At 37.2% G+C, this 19120-nt stretch overlaps 1 protein-coding gene across 14 annotated transcripts in view; it reads left to right on the top strand.

The window, feature by feature from the left end:
- The window catches only part of apbb2b (amyloid beta (A4) precursor protein-binding, family B, member 2b), a 336334-nt gene that overhangs the window by 240083 nt on the left and 77131 nt on the right, over window positions 1–19120 (top strand). For all 14 annotated transcript variants that reach the window (XM_039751336.1, XM_039751338.1, XM_039751341.1 and 11 more), the window contains one exon: window positions 14290–14417. In XM_039751336.1, the coding sequence (XP_039607270.1) occupies window positions 14290–14417 (128 nt within the window). The remainder of the gene's footprint in view (window positions 1–14289; window positions 14418–19120) is intronic.

Raw genomic sequence — 19120 nt, 5'->3', positions numbered from 1 at the left:
GCACACTCACGTTCACTTAAGCTAATTTAGCATTACCAATTTACCTACCAGAGGTTTCATTGGGATAAATGGGGTGCAGTAAAGAAAAAAAAAGTACCAGGAGAAAAAAAGAAACTAGGAGATCATTGAAGAACAACTCCTCACAGATAGTGACTGTACTTGAGACTAAACCTAGGTCCTTTCTCTGACCATAGTTTTGATCATTCTCTTACCACTCGACACTGATTTGGAGTATTTTATGTTCTCTATCTGGAGAATCTGCTTTGAAATACCAGTCCGCATATGAACTATAACTGAAATATTTCATTATAGTGCATCATCTTTCATTTAGCAATCTTGTGTAATGCATTATATATACATTGATCAGATTTAGATCATTAATCAGGCTTTAGATCATGTGTAAAAAAAGAAAAATATTTTAAAAATTAATTTACTTTATACAGTGTCTTTAAGGCATTTTTCCGCACACTGACATGCACTTATTGTACTCATTCAAAATAGCTTTCCATTGTGTAGCAGCAAGTTTTTAATGTTGTTTTCCATTTCTGTACTGATATTGTTTTACTCTCTGTCTTCCTTATGTTGTCTATCTCTGTTTATATATTGTACCTTAAAAACTTAAATTCAATACATCCCTTATACTTTAGTTACATTCAGTTTGTAAAGTCTGACAGTATTACTATTTTGCATCTGCTGGTTAGGTTTATGTGAATTTCCCCTTGGGATTAATAAAGTATCTATCTATCTATCTATCTATCTATCTATCTATCTATCTATCTATCTATCTATCTATATATCTATCTATCTATCTATCTATCTAGGCACTGGAAATTTTGTGTTGATTTTGAAGGTGATAATAATGCAAGAACATATTTTTTTTTTTCTCAGAGGCATAGAGCCTTTCAATGAGAACATGATATGGTGTCTTCAGCTAAAGAACTCAAAAGAGTTATGAGGCTTGTATCTGTGCTGCTCTAAGGGTGTACTCACTCTAAGCATGTTTGTTCCATACCTTGCCCAAGTGCAATTGTCGCCCCTCCCTACTACCCTGCTGGCCTGCACTCCCACTTTACTTAATATTCTGGGCCCGGGCACACTTTCGTTACAACCTTGTGACTTCATGTAAAGTCAAAACAAGATCCGAACATGGAGTGACAACATGCATGTCAAAATGATTTTACTTATTTTGTGGTTGTTTTGGAGTCATGTAGGGCAGGATAACGCTCTACCATGTTATAGAGTTTTTTAAGTGTGCAGCGCAGCGTTTTGCTGTTAATCGTGCTGCACACGCAAGATTTTTACGGAGACAAATGATGTTAAGGAAGGAATTTGCAGCTTCAATTCATGTTCTTCTGTAAAGTGTAAAGTGAGAGTAAAAACCTGTTTTTAACTTAAATGGCACTGAATGAAAGGAGAATTGCACTTGACGTGTCCCATCATTGATGTCATGTCTGTTTTCCGTGCTCGGGCATGTTTAGAGACCACACTGTTCTTGAATGCTGCTGAACCGTGCTCAGGCCACCTCTTCCAAGCAGGCCAGGGCATGGTACGCTAGTCAGACGAACTAGACTTTGTGGGACTGCATGCGGACAAATGTGCTTGGGCACGGAACACATTGCCAGTGTGAGTACACCCTAATTGAGGTGGGAATGAGACTGAAAAAAAGCTGGATATAGCAACATCAAAGTCGCCTCTAAGGTTTTATTTAAGGTCACAAAAGGGAAATCAATTTATATTCTCAAACCTTTTTAATTGAATTCTGGAGAGCTGGAGGAACCATACCTTGGGTGTTGCACCATGTCATTGCAAGACCCAAGCATGCACTCATGTGGCCAATTTAGAGTCGCCTCCTTTTTCATTTAATTTTCTTTAACACATTTCCTAATTCTATTTACTGATCCAAAGTGAAAATGTGAGTTATATCATTATTTTTCCCCCACTGACTGCTGGGGGTATTTTTATTAAAGATCACCAAGTTCTTTATAAGTACATAACAGATTGTATTTAGAATACCACACACAAGTACTAAAAATTGCTTTTTAATGTGTGAAGCCTTCAAAAAGGGCAAAAACATGCATTATCGGGTTTGCAGGAGGTCACTTCCAAAATAATTATGAATCTAAAACTAAGCAGAGATGACAAGTGTGATTTCTTTTTATTTTTAAATAAATTTGAATCACTTTCTAAGATCTTGGAGCTTTTCCAGTTCAGTGTTTGAACTCACACAGGGCTAATTAGGGAATTGTCAAGATCAGAGGCAGAACGAGTGTGTCTGAGCTCTCCTAACACCACAGTGTGACAGGTGTGGAATCAGCAGCTAGCGGTTAATTGTGTCTCCAAGAGAAAATGAAGTAATATTGCGAGTATGACAAGTACCTATGCAGCATTTGCTGGAACAACCTCGACCTGTGTTATGAACCTTGAAATGTACTTTTGCCAGATATTTGAAACACCACTTCTGTGAAAAGTAAGGATGGTTTGCACTTTGCTGCACTCCTGGTTCTTACTGAAAAATAAAGGTTAAAAAATGTTGCAAAATGGTCATGGCTGTGCGTCATCTTCACTAGATTCCCTACTAAAAAATCATTTTGTCTCACACATTAAATCTCATTATTTGTGAATGCTAAACTTATTTGTCACAGGCTGTGGTTCTTTTTACTAAAGTGTCATAACTGAGTTACGTTTACAAAAAGATACCATAAGGCAATCCCTTATCCTGCTGAAAAATAAAATTGACCCAACTATATATTTCACGTTTCAGTTTGGAAAGTTAATTTTGTTGTGGTTTAATTATGGAATAAATATATGACATATACCTGTATAGTAGTATTAAAATTCCAAAGTACAGTATTATATTTATACTTTTTTCCAATAAAGAAAAATACTCCAGCATGCTCTCTCTTCTTCCCTCTCTCATGCACTGTTTTAGGAAACTTAAGAAAGCATCATTTTTATATATGTAATACAGTATAATGACTTTGTTAAAATACAGATTATGGTATTGTTTATAGATCCATAATTTTATACCTGTATTATCAATCCATTAATTGCATCCATCTATTCACCTGTTAGGAAACCTGCATAATTCAGGTCAGTGTCATGGCAAATGGAGCGTTTCCTGTTTGCATCAGGTGCAAAGTACAGAAGTAAACCTGGAAAAGTGCCATTCCATCAAATTACATGCTCACAGCCAATTAAGAATCCACAGTTGATGTACTGTACTATAGACTGGGTGGAAACCAGAGTACCTGAATAAAAACCTGCAAAGACATTGCAACAACATTCCAACTCCACATAATCAGTAACAAGGCAAAGATTGAAAATCAAGACTCTAAAACTGTGAGGTAGCAATTCTAATACAAACATGTCAGTCATTATCCAACCCTCTATATCCTAACACAGGGTCACGGGGGTCTACTGGAGCCAATCCCAGCCAGCAAAGGGCGCAAGTCAGGAACAAACCCCGGGCAGGGCACCAGCCCACCAATACAAACATGTACTTAAACATATATAAATGTGTACATACAGTAGTGCCTCAGGTTAACAAATCTGAGAATGAAGCCTGTTTATAATGTAGTTTGTGTATAATGTGCTGTGGTGTATGTACAAATTCATGTACCCTTCTACTAGAGGGCTTTGTGCTGCAAGTTTGACAGAGAGAGTGGTATTAATCAAGCCACTACTTAAAGCACAAAATAGGGCCTTGAAATATCAGCTGTGGACTATTGCAGACTGGACAAGTCTCCTCTTCACAGTAGAAACTGAGACTTGCTTTTTTCGACCACTGTCAAGCTGTGTTTGAAGCTGTTGTGCTTTAAGGTGCCTATCACACAAGCTGGGGACCCTCAGAAACCTGTCTTCTCATTGGGTTGTGACTTTGGGTCTCCCAGGTCTCTTCCTATTAAAGTTTTTTCCAGATTCCAATTGCCTTTGGATTGTGTGAGATATCATACTCACTAACACTTCGATTTTTTTTTTTTTTTGCAATTTCTGTAAATGAAAGGCCTATACCTCTAAGGGTAATAATGTTCTGTCTCATTTCATTTGTTAATTGTTGTTTTCTTGCAATTGTCACTGGAATATTGTTCAAGTAGTATTTCAGAGGGTTTAGTAACACAGTCTGTTCCAATTCTGCTTTAGGACACACAGAGAGTTTGGAAGTAATCAACAGAAGTTGGAACACCAATGCAAATTGTTTGCTTCAACTTACAAGGCTTAATTTACTTTAATAGCTTCCCATCACTTGTAGGTTGTAACGTATTTGTTGTTCTCTGAAAAGGGCCCATTTGTAATATTCTGGAATTTTCCATTTTTATCATTTTTTAATAACCTAAATCTTAAATGTAAACCTCTGGCAGTTTACTGCTTATCTTTTCACTAATTACGTCATTCATTGCATTTCAGCTGATTACATTTGAAGAAAAACTGAGGTGATCCAAACTTTTGACTGGTCGTGTGTGTGTGTTTGTATACATATACACAGAGTGCCCTCCATAATGTTTGGGACAAGGACATATTTTTCAGAAGCCACACTGCTACAGTCATGGCCAAAATTATCGGCACCCCTGGAATTTTCCCAGAAAATGCACCATTTCTCCCAGAAAATTGTTGCAATTACAAATGTTTTGATATACACTTTTTTTCCTTTATGTGCATTGGAACGACACAAAAAAAACAGAAAAAAAGCCAAATCTGACATCATGTCACACAGAACTCAAACAATGGGCCGACCAAAATTATTGGCATCTTTTCAAAATTGTGGGTAAATTGTTTTATTTCAAGCATATGATGCTCGTTTGAACTCACTTGTGTCAAGAAACAGGTGCTGGCAATATAGCAATCACACCTGAAGCCAGTTAAAATGGAGAAAAGTTGACTCAACCTTTCTGTTATGTGTCTGAGTGTGCCACACTAAGCATGGAGAACAGAAAGAAGAGCAGAGAATTGTCTGAGGATTTTAGAACAAAAATTATGGTAAAATATTAACAATTTCAAGGCTACAAGTCCATCTCCAGAGATCTTCATGTTCCTTTGTCCACTGTGTGCAACATAATCAAGAAGTTCACAACAGATGGCACTGTAGCTAATCTCCCTGGACTTGGATGGAAGAGAAAAATTGATAAAAGACTGCAACGAAGGATAGTCCGAATGGAGGATAAACAGCCCAAATAAACCTCAAAACATATTCAAGCTGTTCTGCATACTCAGGGTGCAACAGTGTCAGCTCGAACTATCCGTCGACATCTGAATGAAATGAAACGCTATGGCAGGAGAGCTAGGAGGACCCCACTTCTGACACAGAAACATAAAAGCCAGAGTTTGTCAAAATGTACTTGAGGAAGCCAAAATCCTTCTGGACTAACGTCTTGTGGACAGATGAGACCAAGATAGAGCTTTTTGGTAAAGCTCATCATTCTTCTACTGCTTACAGAAAATGGAATGAGGCCTATGAAGAAAAGACCACAGTACCTACAGTCAAACATGGTGGAGGTTCTAAGATGTTTTGGAGATGTTTTGCTGCCTCTGGCACTGGATGCCTTGACTGTGTGCAAAGCATCATGAAATCTGAAGACTACCAAAAGATATTGGGGCACAATGAAGGGTCCAGTGTCAGAAAGCTGGGTCTGCGTCAGAGGTCATGGGTGTTCCAGCAGGACAATGACCCCAGAAATACCTGTAAAAGCACCCAGAAATGGTTGAAGACGAAGCGTTGGTGAGTTCTGAAGTGGCCAGCAATGAGTCCGGATCTAAATCCGATTGAACACTTATGGAGAATAATCTTAAAATTGCTGTTGGGAGAAGGCGCCCTTCAAATCTGAGAGACCTTGAGCAGTTTTCAAAAGAAGAGTGGTCAGAAATTCCAGTTGAGAAGTGTAACAAGCTTGTTGATTGTTATAGGAAGCGCTTCATTTCAGTGATTTTTTTCCAAAGGGTGTGCAACCAAATATTAAGTGCCAATAATTTTGTCCAGCCTGGTTTTTGAGTTTTGTGTGAAACGATGTCAGATTTGGCTTTTTTCTCTGTTTTTGTGTTGTTCCAATGCACATAAAGGAAATAAACATGTGTATACCAAAACATTTGTAACTGCAACAATTTTCTGGGAAAATTCCAGGGGTGCCGATAATTTCAGCCATGACTGTATATGTAAACCACTAGTTAGCAACAAGAAAAGAATAGCCAGGTTACAGTTTGTGACAAAGTACTTTAAAGAGCCTGCAGAATTCTGTACAAAGGCTTGAGGACAAATGACACAAAGATTAACCTATCAGAGCGATGGCAAGACCATAGCATGGAAACGAAAAGGAACTGGCCAAGATCATGCCACCTCATCTGTTAAATATGGTGATGGGAGTGTTTTTTGTTTCAGCATGTATTGGCCACCACAGGTACTGGCATGCTTATCTTCATAAATGATGGAACTGCCGACGGCAGCAGCACGATTAATTCTGAAATGTATAGAGGCATCTTATCTGCTCTTGTTCCAGTAAATGCTTCCAAACTCATTGGACAACACTTCATTCTACATGAAGATAGTGATCCCAAACATACTGCTAAGGCAACACAGGAGTTTTTCAAAGTTAAAATAATGGAAAATTTTTGAATGGGCAAACCAGTCATTTAATTGAGTGTGTCTTCCATATGCTGAAGAAAAGACTTAAGGGGACAAGCACAAGCTGAGGATGGCTACTTTAGAGGCTTGACAGAGCATCACCAGGGAAGATCCTCATTACCTGGTGATGTTGCAGACTTCACTGCATACAAGGGATAAGCAACAAAGTACTAAATATGACTGTTTTGATATACCTGCCATTGCATTACAATTATGATGCCCTGAAATGGGGGGACCATGTAGAAAAAGTGTTGTCATTACTGTATGATGTGATCAAAATATATGGAAATACAATGCATGCAATGTAAAGTCGGCAGTCGAGGAAAAATGTGTCTTTGTCCCATACATTATGGAGGGCACTATATATGTGAGTGTATGTGTGTATGTGTGTGTGTATGTGTATGTATATATATATATATATATATATATATATATATATATATAATGCTTCCCAGCAAAAGTGCATTTGATTTAGACCAAGGCATGTGGCCTTTTGAGATAATTAACACTAGAATTACCAGAGCCTACGAAAAAACTCGTAATTCCGTCCCACCTTAAACTGCTTCTTAAATCCCTTCACACCTCTCCGCCAGCGCCCTTTGTCTTCTAAATGTGCTGATAAAGAGCAGCCGGCTATTCCATCCCCCACCAATTTAGACCGTGCACGAACTTCTCTCAGCTCATGCCTTGATTGAGTATCTGGGAGTGAAGTGGAGTTTTAGAGTGAAATAATAGATCGTTGTTTGGAACACACGCATTTCATGTCTGTTCCGTTTCTACAGTAATCTGTGTCAACACATTGTTAAAACAGAAACTTTTTTATATTCTAGTAGTAGATGACAAAATGTAGGCATAAACTATATAATGTATGAAGCCTGAAGTCCAAATAGCAAAGAAACATTTTCACAAGAATAACACAATTGCACTTTTATTCAAACATATAACTGCAGAAACAAAAGCCGCCTTAACATGCGACATTGACACCAGTTTACTGTAACTGACTCCGTGGTTCAATAGATTCAGCCCCGCTTGAATCAAGGGGTGACGGGTTCGATCCTGCCCCTCCTTTTGAAAAGTAAACTGCTCTTAGTCTTACTGTTTTAGAATAAAAGCATACATTTGATTTCAGTCTGTAACAGCCGGTGCAATTTATGATCTTTGTAAAGGTTAGCTTTTTTTTTTTATTCACTTTTCACTCTCTCAGTCGCGTTCAGAATCAATCCATACAACCCCATCTGACACGGCTGTTGCAACGAAAGGCGCTATAGCTCTGCAGTGTACCACGATGCATACTAACGCTACCCATGGTTCTGACACACAAGCGCTGGCGAAGCTGCCTTCTTCGTGTCTCACCGTCACTTGCTTTTCTTTTTATTCAGTTTTATTGAGTGTTCCTGCCAGTCCCGCATGTTGCTGTATGCTTTTCTTTTGTACTCCAGGACATGCAGAGGAAAGAATGGTAAAGACCAGTAACCGCGCTATATGCAATCATCAGACACTCCCCATCTGCCCGTGTCGTTCAAACACAGGAACATATATTGGTGTAAAAGTATAACAAAAGTGCACTTTTATTCAAGTGCACTTTTTCCATCGCCTTTTCCTGTAAGAAGCAGTGTACACACTTCTCTCTATGCTGTGGTTTCTATTACACACCTGAAAGAAAGAGACAATACATGTGAAAATATCCAGCATACAGCAACATGCGGGGACTGGCAGGAACACTCAATAAAACTGAATAAAAAGAAAATCAAGTGACGGTGAGATACGAAGAAGACAGCTTCGCCAGCGTCTGTGTGTCAGAACCGGGGTGGGGCGTTAGTATGCATCGTGGTACAGCACAGAGCTATAGCGCGTCTGTATTCTGTTTCTTTTGTACTCCAGGGCACGCAGAGGAGAGAATAGTAAAGAGCAGTAAGTTCGGCGCTATATGCAATCATCAGACACTCCCCATCTGCCCGTTGTTTTGTTATACTTTTCAATACTTTTATACTGCTCAAACGGGCATGCTCAAAAATACGTGTAATGCCACGAAAAGTGCACGCAGACACTTCATTTCGCAAACAAAACAAGTGCACTTTTATTCAAAACTACCTGTATAACCGAAGAAAAAAGAAAGCAAGTTACAGTAGGCGATTGATCGACATCTTGCATGGTGCAATGCTAAGAAGTGCAGATTTTCATTCCGTGCTATATAAAATCATCACATTCAAATATTAACAGTTCCACACACCCAAGGACCGTCCTTCCTACATTTACGACCGTGTACTTGTTGCCGTGTACACACCTCTCTGTGCTATGGTTTCTATTACACTGAATGAGCACCTGACACTGTACTTTCTTCCCTGGGGAAGGTCCGCATCAGAGAATTTCCAGTTCCTGCATAAATTCACACCCGATCTGACGCTGTTCGTTTTCAAATAATATTGCATTAGTGCGATTATATTTTCACATATATTGTCTCTTTCTTTCAGGTGTGTAATAGAAACCACAGCATAGAGAGAAGTGTGTACACTGCTTCTTACAGGAAAAGGCGATGGAAAAAGTGCACTTGAATAAAAGTGCACTTTTGTTATACTTTACACCAATATATGTTCCTGTGTTTGAGCGACACGGGCAGATGGGGAGTGTCTGATGATTGCATATAGCGCGAAGTTACTGGTCTTTACTATTCTCTCCTCTGCGTGCCCTGGAGTACAAAAGAAACAAAATACAGACGCGCTATAGCTCTGTGCTGTACCACGATGCATACTAACGCCCCCACCGGTTCGGACACACAGCCGCGGGCGAAGCTGCCTTCTTCGTATCTCACCGTCACTTGATTTTCTTTTTATTCAGTTTTATTGAGTGTTCCTGCCAGTCCCGCATGTTGCTGTATGCTGGATATTTTCACATGTATTGTCTCTTTCTTTCAGGTGTGTAATAGAAACCACAGCATAGAGAGAAGTGTGTACACTGCTTCTTACAGGAAAATGCGATGGAAAAAGTGCACTTGAATAAAAGTGCACTTTTGTTATACTTTTACACCAATATATGTTCCTGTGTTTGAACGACACAGGCAGATGGGGAGTGTCTGATGATTGCATATAGCGCCGAAGTTACTGGTCTTTACCATTCTTTCCTCTGCCTGTCCTGGAGTACAAAAGAAAAAGCATACAGCAACATGCGGGACTGGCAGGAACACTCAATAAAACTGAATAAAAAGAAAAGCAAGTGACGGTGAGACACGAAAAGGCAGCTTCGCCAGCGCTTGTGTGTCAGAACCATGGGTAGCGTTAGTATGCATCGTGGTACACTGCAGAGCTATAGCGCGTCTTTAGTGAAAACAGCCGTGTCAGATGGGGTTGTATGGATTGATTCTGAACGCGACTGAGAGAGTGAAAAGTGAATTAAAAAAAAAAAGCTAACCTTTACAAAGATCATAAATTGCACCGGCTGTTACAGACTGAAATCAAATGTATGCTTTTACTGTAAAACAGTAAGACTAAGAGCAGTTTACTTCTCAAAATGGAGGGGCGCAGGATCGAACCCGTCACCCCTTGATTCGCAAGCGGGGGCTGAATCTATCGAACCACGGAGTCAGTTACAGTAAACTGGTGTCAATGTCGCATGTTAAGGCGGCTTTTTGTTTCTGCAGTTATATGTTTGAATAAAAGTGCAATTGTGTTATTCTTGTGAAAATGTTTCTTTGCTATTTGGACTTCAGGCTTCATACATTATATAGTTTATGCCTACATTTTGTCATCTACTACTAGAATATAAAAAAAGTTTCTGTTTTAACAATGTGTTGACACAGATTACTGTAGAAACGGAACAGACATGAAATGCGTGTGTTCCAAACAACGATCTATTATTTCACTCTAAAACTCCACTTCACTCCCAGATACTCAATCAAGGCATGAGCTGAGAGAAGTTCGTGCACGTTCTAAATTGGTGGGGGATGGAATAGCCGGCTGCTCCTAGCTTCACTTTATCAGCACATTTAGAGAACAAAGGACGCTGGCGGAGAGGTGTGAAGGGATTTAAGAAGCAGTTTAAGGTGGGACGGAATTACGAGTTTTTTCGTAGGCTCTGGTAATTCTAGTGTTAAACATTGCAGCTAAACTGCTGTTTGGAGAAAAAAATAATTAAAAGACATCAAATAAGAAAATTAGCAGTTCAAGAAGGGGTTTATTATATTGATGACTAACCTTTAATTGAGCAAATAATATGCTCCCATAGGCTTCTTGGCAAAGTAGTTTGCCCATGCTGATGTTCATAAACACTATTTTCACAGATTGTATATGTAGTGTGATATCATCAAAATGTAGGCTTTTTAGCAGTACTTACTGTTTAGCTCATAGTGCTGAGAAAATTTAACCCTTTCCTATGGTTTGGGTGCCTAATGCACTTGCACATTATAGCACTTTTGATAACATTTACACTGTACTGGCACCACTACTGTGTCTCATCCTGCTCTGTCATAAATCAACTGTCCTCTTTACCACTGAATCATTTGTTTCAGCTTACCTTACAGTTCTAGACTCAAAGCCACTCTGAGCGAGACCTATCCTTAACATAAACATGTGAGGTCAAAAATAACACTCTCAGACCTGCTTTATCTAGGTAAGGGACACAGGGTTGGTGTGCCCCTCAGCAACCTTTAGCAGAAGGTAGGAAAAAGCCCTAAACAGAGTACTAGTCCATCAAATGACACAAAGATTAACCTATCAGAGCGATGGCAAGACCATAGCATGGAAACGAAAAGGAACTGGCCAAGATCATGCCACCTCATCTGTTAAATATGGTGATGGGAGTGTTTTTTGTTTCAGCATGTATTGGCCACCACAGGTACTGGCATGCTTATCTTCATAAATGATGGAACTGCCGACGGCAGCAGCACGATTAATTCTGAAATGTATAGAGGCATCTTATCTGCTCTTGTTCCAGTAAATGCTTCCAAACTCATTGGACAACACTTCATTCTACATGAAGATAGTGATCCCAAACATACTGCTAAGGCAACACAGGAGTTTTTCAAAGTTAAAATAATGGAAAATTTTTGAATGGGCAAACCAGTCATTTAATTGAGTGTGTCTTCCATATGCTGAAGAAAAGACTTAAGGGGACAAGCACAAGCTGAGGATGGCTACTTTAGAGGCTTGACAGAGCATCACCAGGGAAGATCCTCATTACCTGGTGATGTTGCAGACTTCACTGCATACAAGGGATAAGCAACAAAGTACTAAATATGACTGTTTTGATATACCTGCCATTGCATTACAATTATGATGCCCTGAAATGGGGGGACCATGTAGAAAAAGTGTTGTCATTACTGTATGATGTGATCAAAATATATGGAAATACAATGCATGCAATGTAAAGTCGGCAGTCGAGGAAAAATGTGTCTTTGTCCCATACATTATGGAGGGCACTATATATGTGAGTGTGTGTGTGTGTGTATGTGTATGTATATGTGTATATATATATATATATATATATATATATATATATATATATATATAATGCTTCCCAGCAAAAGTGCATTTGATTTAGACCAAGGCATGTGGCCTTTTGAGATAATTAACACTAGAATTACCAGAGCCTACGAAAAAACTCGTAATTCCGTCCTCTTTACCACTGAATCGTTTGTTTCAGCTTACCTTACAGTTCTAGACTCAAAGCCACTCTGAGCGAGACCTATCCTTAACATAAACATGTGAGGTCAAAAATAACACTCTCAGACCTGCTTTATCTAGGTAAGGGACACAGGGTTGGTGTGCCCCTCAGCAACCTTTAGCAGAAGGTAGGAAAAAGCCCTAAACAGAGTACTAGTCCATCACAGGACCAATTCACAGGCACATTTCAACCAACACTACTGTTATTTTATGTTGTATATTTCAAGTAAAGTAGTAACTGGTTCATGCTAAGGCACATAATATATATTCTAAAAATATGTCAGTTTGCTTGGTTGAAGTCAAAAAAGAACTTGAAGCTAAAGTCAGAACTTTGTTTAGTCACAGTATGGACCCTTGAAGATACAGTATCCAAAAGTCTGCTCCATTTTAAAGTGTGGATACCCATGGCAGTTTCCAAGTTGCCACCTTCTCTTATACTGAAGGTTTTCACCTATTCCACATCTGAAAAGCATAATAAAGATCATTTATATAGCTGCTGAAGGCCATTTCTCTCTTATTGTGAGAATTTACCTGAGCAAACTAATGTTCTAATGATTATACTTCTAACAAATCGCCTCAGTGAGGATTAGGAAGCAAGCAGTTTGGAGAAACAGAATGGAATGCATTTCATTCTGTGAACACACTAATAATCCTCTTGACCATAGTCCTTTTCTACTGCACTCTATTAAATTTTTTATATTGTATATATGTTAATGTAACATTTAACCCTATTCTCAGTTTCTTTTGAGTTTTTCAGGCTTTTGTTTTATTTTAACTTTCTTGAATAGTCATGCATATGAATTTTCTTTCACACTAACTGATGATATTGAGGACTTGTGAAACTGTAAAAAATGAGCTGTTTTGCAGTTTGAGACTAAGGCTGCTGTATTATAAATTGTTCTTTACTCCAGGGCTCACCATCATCAAAATAATTTTCCACTGAAAATGTAGTCAACTGGAAAGTCTTTCTTAGATTTTATTTATAAAGGTGTCCATAGTCCATACCATAAATACATTTCAATTATTAAATAATAACATTCATCCATCAATTTTCTAACATCATTATTATTATTATTATTATTATTGGCTGATTCATTTATCTAAGGAGAGTTACAAATTAGTGAAAGGTTACAACTGTTTATTGATATTTTTTCAGCTCTACTATGGTCAGGTGTTCAGTGAGACAGAGATAAGCACTGAATTGGCAGTCATGAGGCTGAAAGCATAGTGACTTTAGCAACTACACCATACTGCCTTTTTATCTAATTTTGGACTCATGCTGAGCTGCTGCCTGGCATTACAGGACTGGGGTGGAGTCAGTTGCCCTCCGTTGGCAATTTCTCGGGGCTGTGGGAGAAAAAAGAAATGATTGATCAGCAACAGCACCTCTTTGTGTTCTGGAGTGGTAGTTCTTACCTCCAGTGTGCCTGGAAGGAGAACCTCAGATGTGCATGCATGGCAGTGTGTAGACCGAGGGCATGGCAGGATTTGAATGTAAAACTCTGGAGCTATGAAGCAGTCATTTTAAGGAGTACACCACCACATGTTCCCTTAATAATAACATACTGAATAATTTGTTTGTGATTAGACATTGAATCTAGTCATGTCATTTCTTTAAGGGGTTTTTTGAAATTATAGTTGCTTTGTAGCTACTACTGTACTAATATATTTTACTTCATCCTGTAATTAATCGATTGATTAAAGGATGGATAAATGTATTCAAGCTTAATTTAATTTTAAAGTGTTGCATATGGAAAGGAATTAAATACTCTGCTCTGCCAGCAGTTAACATGTTGGCACAGCAATATTGTTTGTCTCATCTGTAGCACATGGAGGTTAATGCCATATATAATATGTTGTGTATCTCGATATGTTTGCTAAAATCAGTCACTAGTTACAAGAAAAGCCAAGCTTACAGTTATTTTTTTATTGCATTTGTTTTACTTTATGCACTTAATACCACTGCTTTGTGTCATTTGTAAAATATAAAAGAAGTTAATCTTTTTTTTCCGCTTTCTTTTGAAGGGAAAGGACATGTACCTAGTACTTGAGAACAATATGCTAAATTTGGTTGATCCTATGGGTCGCTCCATTCTGCATTCTCAGCCCATTGTAAGCATCCGAGTATGGGGAGTTGGTCGAGACAATGGAAGGTAAATAAAAGTCTTATTTAATGTGTTTTAAAGATAGTTGGATTGACATTTTGATGCTTTTTTGTATATTTCACTGTGCTGGGATTTAACATTTTATTAAAAATGTGTTTTCTTCATTGTACTGCTTATCGAAAGCAAACCATATGTCTAATGTTCATTTTTAATTTATGACTTTGTGGGTTATGAGTTAAGTTTCTCAATCTGAGTTAGTCAATAATTGAGCCTCAGTATTAATGAAGATGTTAAAGAAACCTGAGGGCAAGGTCACTAAACATATGAAGTTCCTTTTCAATACAACCTTGGGAAGCACAATAATGAGAATCTCTTGATTAAATCAAAATAGTGGCATTCCATCCTTTGGAGCTGTGCTTTTTTATTATTATTAGGACTGAATTTTTTCTTTAAGATCCTACTCAATACTTGTTTTTCAGTAATTTTAGAAACAGTTATAGATTTATTTTCTAATTTGTTTTTTTTATTGTAAGAACACTGAGCAGTAACATTTCCGTGCCTTAAAGCAGTGACACATTTTAAACTACACTAGTATGAGTTCCTTTTGTGCTCTTGTTGTGAGCTGATATGTATTTGGCAATTTCCCTGTAATCCCCATAACTATATGTTCTGTCATAAATCTTTGAAATTATCATGAAAATTATTTTAAGACTTTTCCATTAATTTTAGTTTTTAATCTTGGATGTCTGCAGGATGGGCTTGCCTTTAAAACACAGTATTGTCCAGTTATTTAATCATGCTAGTCTCAACTTGGAAAGGCTTTACAATATTTTTTTTCTCATGTAGTACGTGCTGACCTTTTTTCCCTAAGACATTAAGCATTTGAAATTGCATGCGATAAAATGAAATGTTGGTGACAAGCTTAGTTCCGGATCTGTATTTTGAAAATCTCAATATGCAGAATTGCTCTGTACCTATAGGGAGAAGTCTTTACCTTCCAAATATGAAAACATATTATAATTACCCAACTAAACAAGAGTCCTTTGAGTGGTTAAAAGAAAATGAAATGATACACCACATCATTTTCCTATTGCCTATAAAAATGTTTAGGAGCTTTACCTTGCAGCAGGCTATAGCCTTGTCATGCTGCAGTCCATAATAAGGTAAAGATCTTTTATAAGAATATGAAAATCTCTAAAATTGCTTTACTGCCACACAACCATTTTTTCATGCATTTTTATTGCCTTTAGTCCCAGGGTGGAACCAAAATGAATGAATTTTTATTACAGTCGTCATTGCAAACTAAAGAATGTATGAACATGTTGATGATGAGGGTGATAAAGCGATACTGATTTTACTAGTTTGAAAATCTTGCTGTAGTTTTGTTTCACATATAACCAGCAATAACACTTTTAAATAAAATCATACTGAGTGTACGGCTTAGTTATAAAAACTGTAAACAACTCACTTATTACACTAGGTTTTTATCTAACCTTGAAAAAATATGTATAGATTTCATAATGATCATTGGCTATTGCATGTCTTTGTGCCCTGAAAATCTGAATTGCATACCCACTCTTTCAGAGGTGGTATACTGTAGTCTGTGCTAGGTCTGCTGAAATGTTGGAATGTTAGGTAACGTCTTGTGTCACTGAAATCCTGTACATTATATAAGAGGATGTATTTTTAAGTCCACGGTCCCTTAACACTGAATGTTCACTTGACATTTACAGCTGTCATTCTGCAGAAGTACTCTGCTATTACAACTAATCACTAAAGTCCTGAAGGCTGGCTCCTCAATAACATTCATGCAAGCTGTATATTTGTGTGATTTTCTTCTATGCTGAACATATTTTTTTACATTCAGATCTGTTAAGAATACAATATGTGGTTGTTCAAAATATATTCAATGGCTTGAAAAAAGACAGAATTTTTTGCTGTGTAACGTCTCCACTTTCTTTAATATGAGTCAGATCAGGGGTTCAATCAGTGGTTAATTCTTCTGTCTCATAATTTTAGCTTTCTGGGTTCAAATCTCATACCAGGTCATCTATACAGAGTCTGTATTTAATCTTTATGTCTACATTGTTTTTTTTTTTTCTTCCAATTGCTGAGTGTTTTTTTCACATCCTATCAATGTGTGTGTCAAATTAATTGCAGAGTCTAAATTAATATGTGTCTTGTGATCAACTAGTGCCCCATCTAGGTTTGGCTCATGCTGTATTGGGTCAGCACCGTCTCCAGTGACTGTTCCTGATTTTCACCCAATGCTTGTTGGTTTAGGCTCCATCTTCCCAGAAATTCTACTCTAAATAAGCAGGCTTAGAAAATGGATGGATGCATGTTAAAAAAAAAAAAAATCCTGGGATCACAGACTTTTGTTCCTGAAGTCTAAATGGTTACTAATTTGGAGTACATGGAATTAAGGTGGTTTGAACTTTGATCTATGGATGAACTTAAGTACTGTTTTAAAATTTTAAGCAAACTATTGTTTAAATGATAAACATTTGCTCAATTTACACTGTACATGTGCAATATTTTCACGCCAGCTTAAGACATTGAATTTTAAAAAACTTTCAAAGATGTGTGTTATTTTATAACATAATAGGATATTTTGTTTTACTTCAAGATTGTATTGTGGCCAACATCTTTAATATCCTCCTTGGCTTTAACCCCAAGTGTGATTTGAGCTCAGTATTCTATGTAATTAACAGTTAAGCTCAAGTCAGACTCAGGCTGACATTCAGTGATCAGTTTAATGTTAAGCCCGAATAACTCTCACGACAGTATTCTGCTGCCGTTCTGTGGATAACATCATGCTGCAAAAAAAGCATGAATAAGCATTTTGCCACTCTAATGTCATCAGTAGTCATTAGTAAGGGGGAGCCTTTAACCAAAACACAGTGGTATGTAAAAATGAAGCTGTAAAGCCAGTTTTAGAACTTACTGAAACTGAAAACCATTAGTTGAATCAATCGATAGTGATGACAATGTGAATTGGTCATCAGACGTTGACACAGTTAGTAAAATTGATACACTGAACCGCTGTGATATGCCTGGTGAATTCGGTCATCTGAAGGTTGAAGTAGATGCAAGTGCAAGTAGGTGCATGGCAGAAAGGCAAAATGATTGCAGTCAAGCAGAAAGAAAAGAAAGGCATTAGCCCCCGTAACACTTTTCACAATGAAACAATTGTCATTTGTGTCAAGGGAAATGTAGAAGTCAATAAGCCTTGCGTTGTGATAGTGTACAATAACACTAGTGACATGCCGGTCATGTGGATCAGGCACTGTCACTTCTCATGCTCAAGCAACAAAAACAAGAAAAGTGTTCAAAGAAACATACTTCTGTTGTCCTGATTGCAACATTGCACTGTGCATTGGTGACTGTTTTAAAACATGTCACATGCAGGAAGTCTGCATCAGTACAGTAGAGGACACTAGACTTTCAGTACCTTTCCTACTGTATTGATGTTGATATTTTCAAATTTACATGTTTCATTTACAATGTAATAACATTTTTCCTTTGGGGGAAAAAAATCATTTTTGGCTTTTAGATTTTAAGTTTTATGTTAAAAGATAACAACTTTTCAATTTTACAGTGCATTGAGAGAATATGGTTAATAGAGAGAATTTAATTCTCCTTTATGGTAAACAGAGAGAATTGAACTGTGGTGAATACGACAGCTTTTACATTAACCACATTATTATTGTTGTTCATTGTGATGCACAGATTCTTGACCGAAGAACTCATAAGGAATTAGATGTATAGAGTCAAAAAAATCTTCAATACAACTTCAGATAAAAACAGTGTAAGCACCATGTGTCGTAAAATATTGTGGCACAAGCCAATGCTCATTTAATTTTGTTTCATCACATCTCTTTAATACTTTTGCAAAAATGAAGGCAAAGTCTGTTTGCAGGTAAGGCAACTGAATATTTGCCTTAATTGTTAGTGAACGCTTGAAAAATGCAAATGTTTTCTTTTAGATTGATATGTTCCTTTCTCTTCCTTTTGAGTATAAAGAGCATCATGAGGAGAGAGACAGAGTGATATAGATGTATTGATTGTGTTAAACAATAAAAATGGCTGGTAGCTGACACCACCAGAGCAATAAGTGCATACATCTGCAATGGCAGTAATTTTACCATTTACTGACCATGTTTGCAAGTTTTTGAGTGGTTAAGTGTATTTTATGTTTAATTATTAGGATATTTTTTATTAAGAATTCATTTTATGAACTAAAAGACTTTATGAGAAATGGCACCATGCTAATGCAAGTCATGTCATTTACTTGTTTAATTGCTGAATTCATGTTCACTACTGGCTATTTCTACCATATTAAAATACTGAAAGTACATGTGGGTGTCAGCCTTGTACTTTCTAATTGGTGGGTTTATGCATGGGTTTAGGGAGTACCGGAAAAATAAACTAATTAATTATGTGATTACTTTTTCCATGAAGTTTTGAATAAAATAATCCCCTTACAATTTTAGAGAAGTAATTTAGAATGGATTACTTTGTTTGATTAACCATATCAACTCTGTATATGATAAATATATTTTATTTTTTTATTGCCATTTATATTGTCACTTGCTGTTAGGTATATTTTGCACCAAAGGATGACTGAGACGTAAGAATTGTTATGGTGCCATTCTATCATTTAATTAAGACAAGAAAAGGATCTTGTAAGGCAATAGAACATAAAAAGTACAGTTTTATTATGTAATACAATTAGTTTGTATAAGAAG

Source organism: Polypterus senegalus, chromosome 4, assembly GCF_016835505.1.
Source record: "Polypterus senegalus isolate Bchr_013 chromosome 4, ASM1683550v1, whole genome shotgun sequence".
In the NCBI taxonomy this organism is placed as follows: Eukaryota; Metazoa; Chordata; class Cladistia; order Polypteriformes; family Polypteridae; genus Polypterus; species Polypterus senegalus.
Note: the sequence above shows the minus strand (reverse complement) of the source record. Positions and strands in the feature narration are given on the sequence as shown.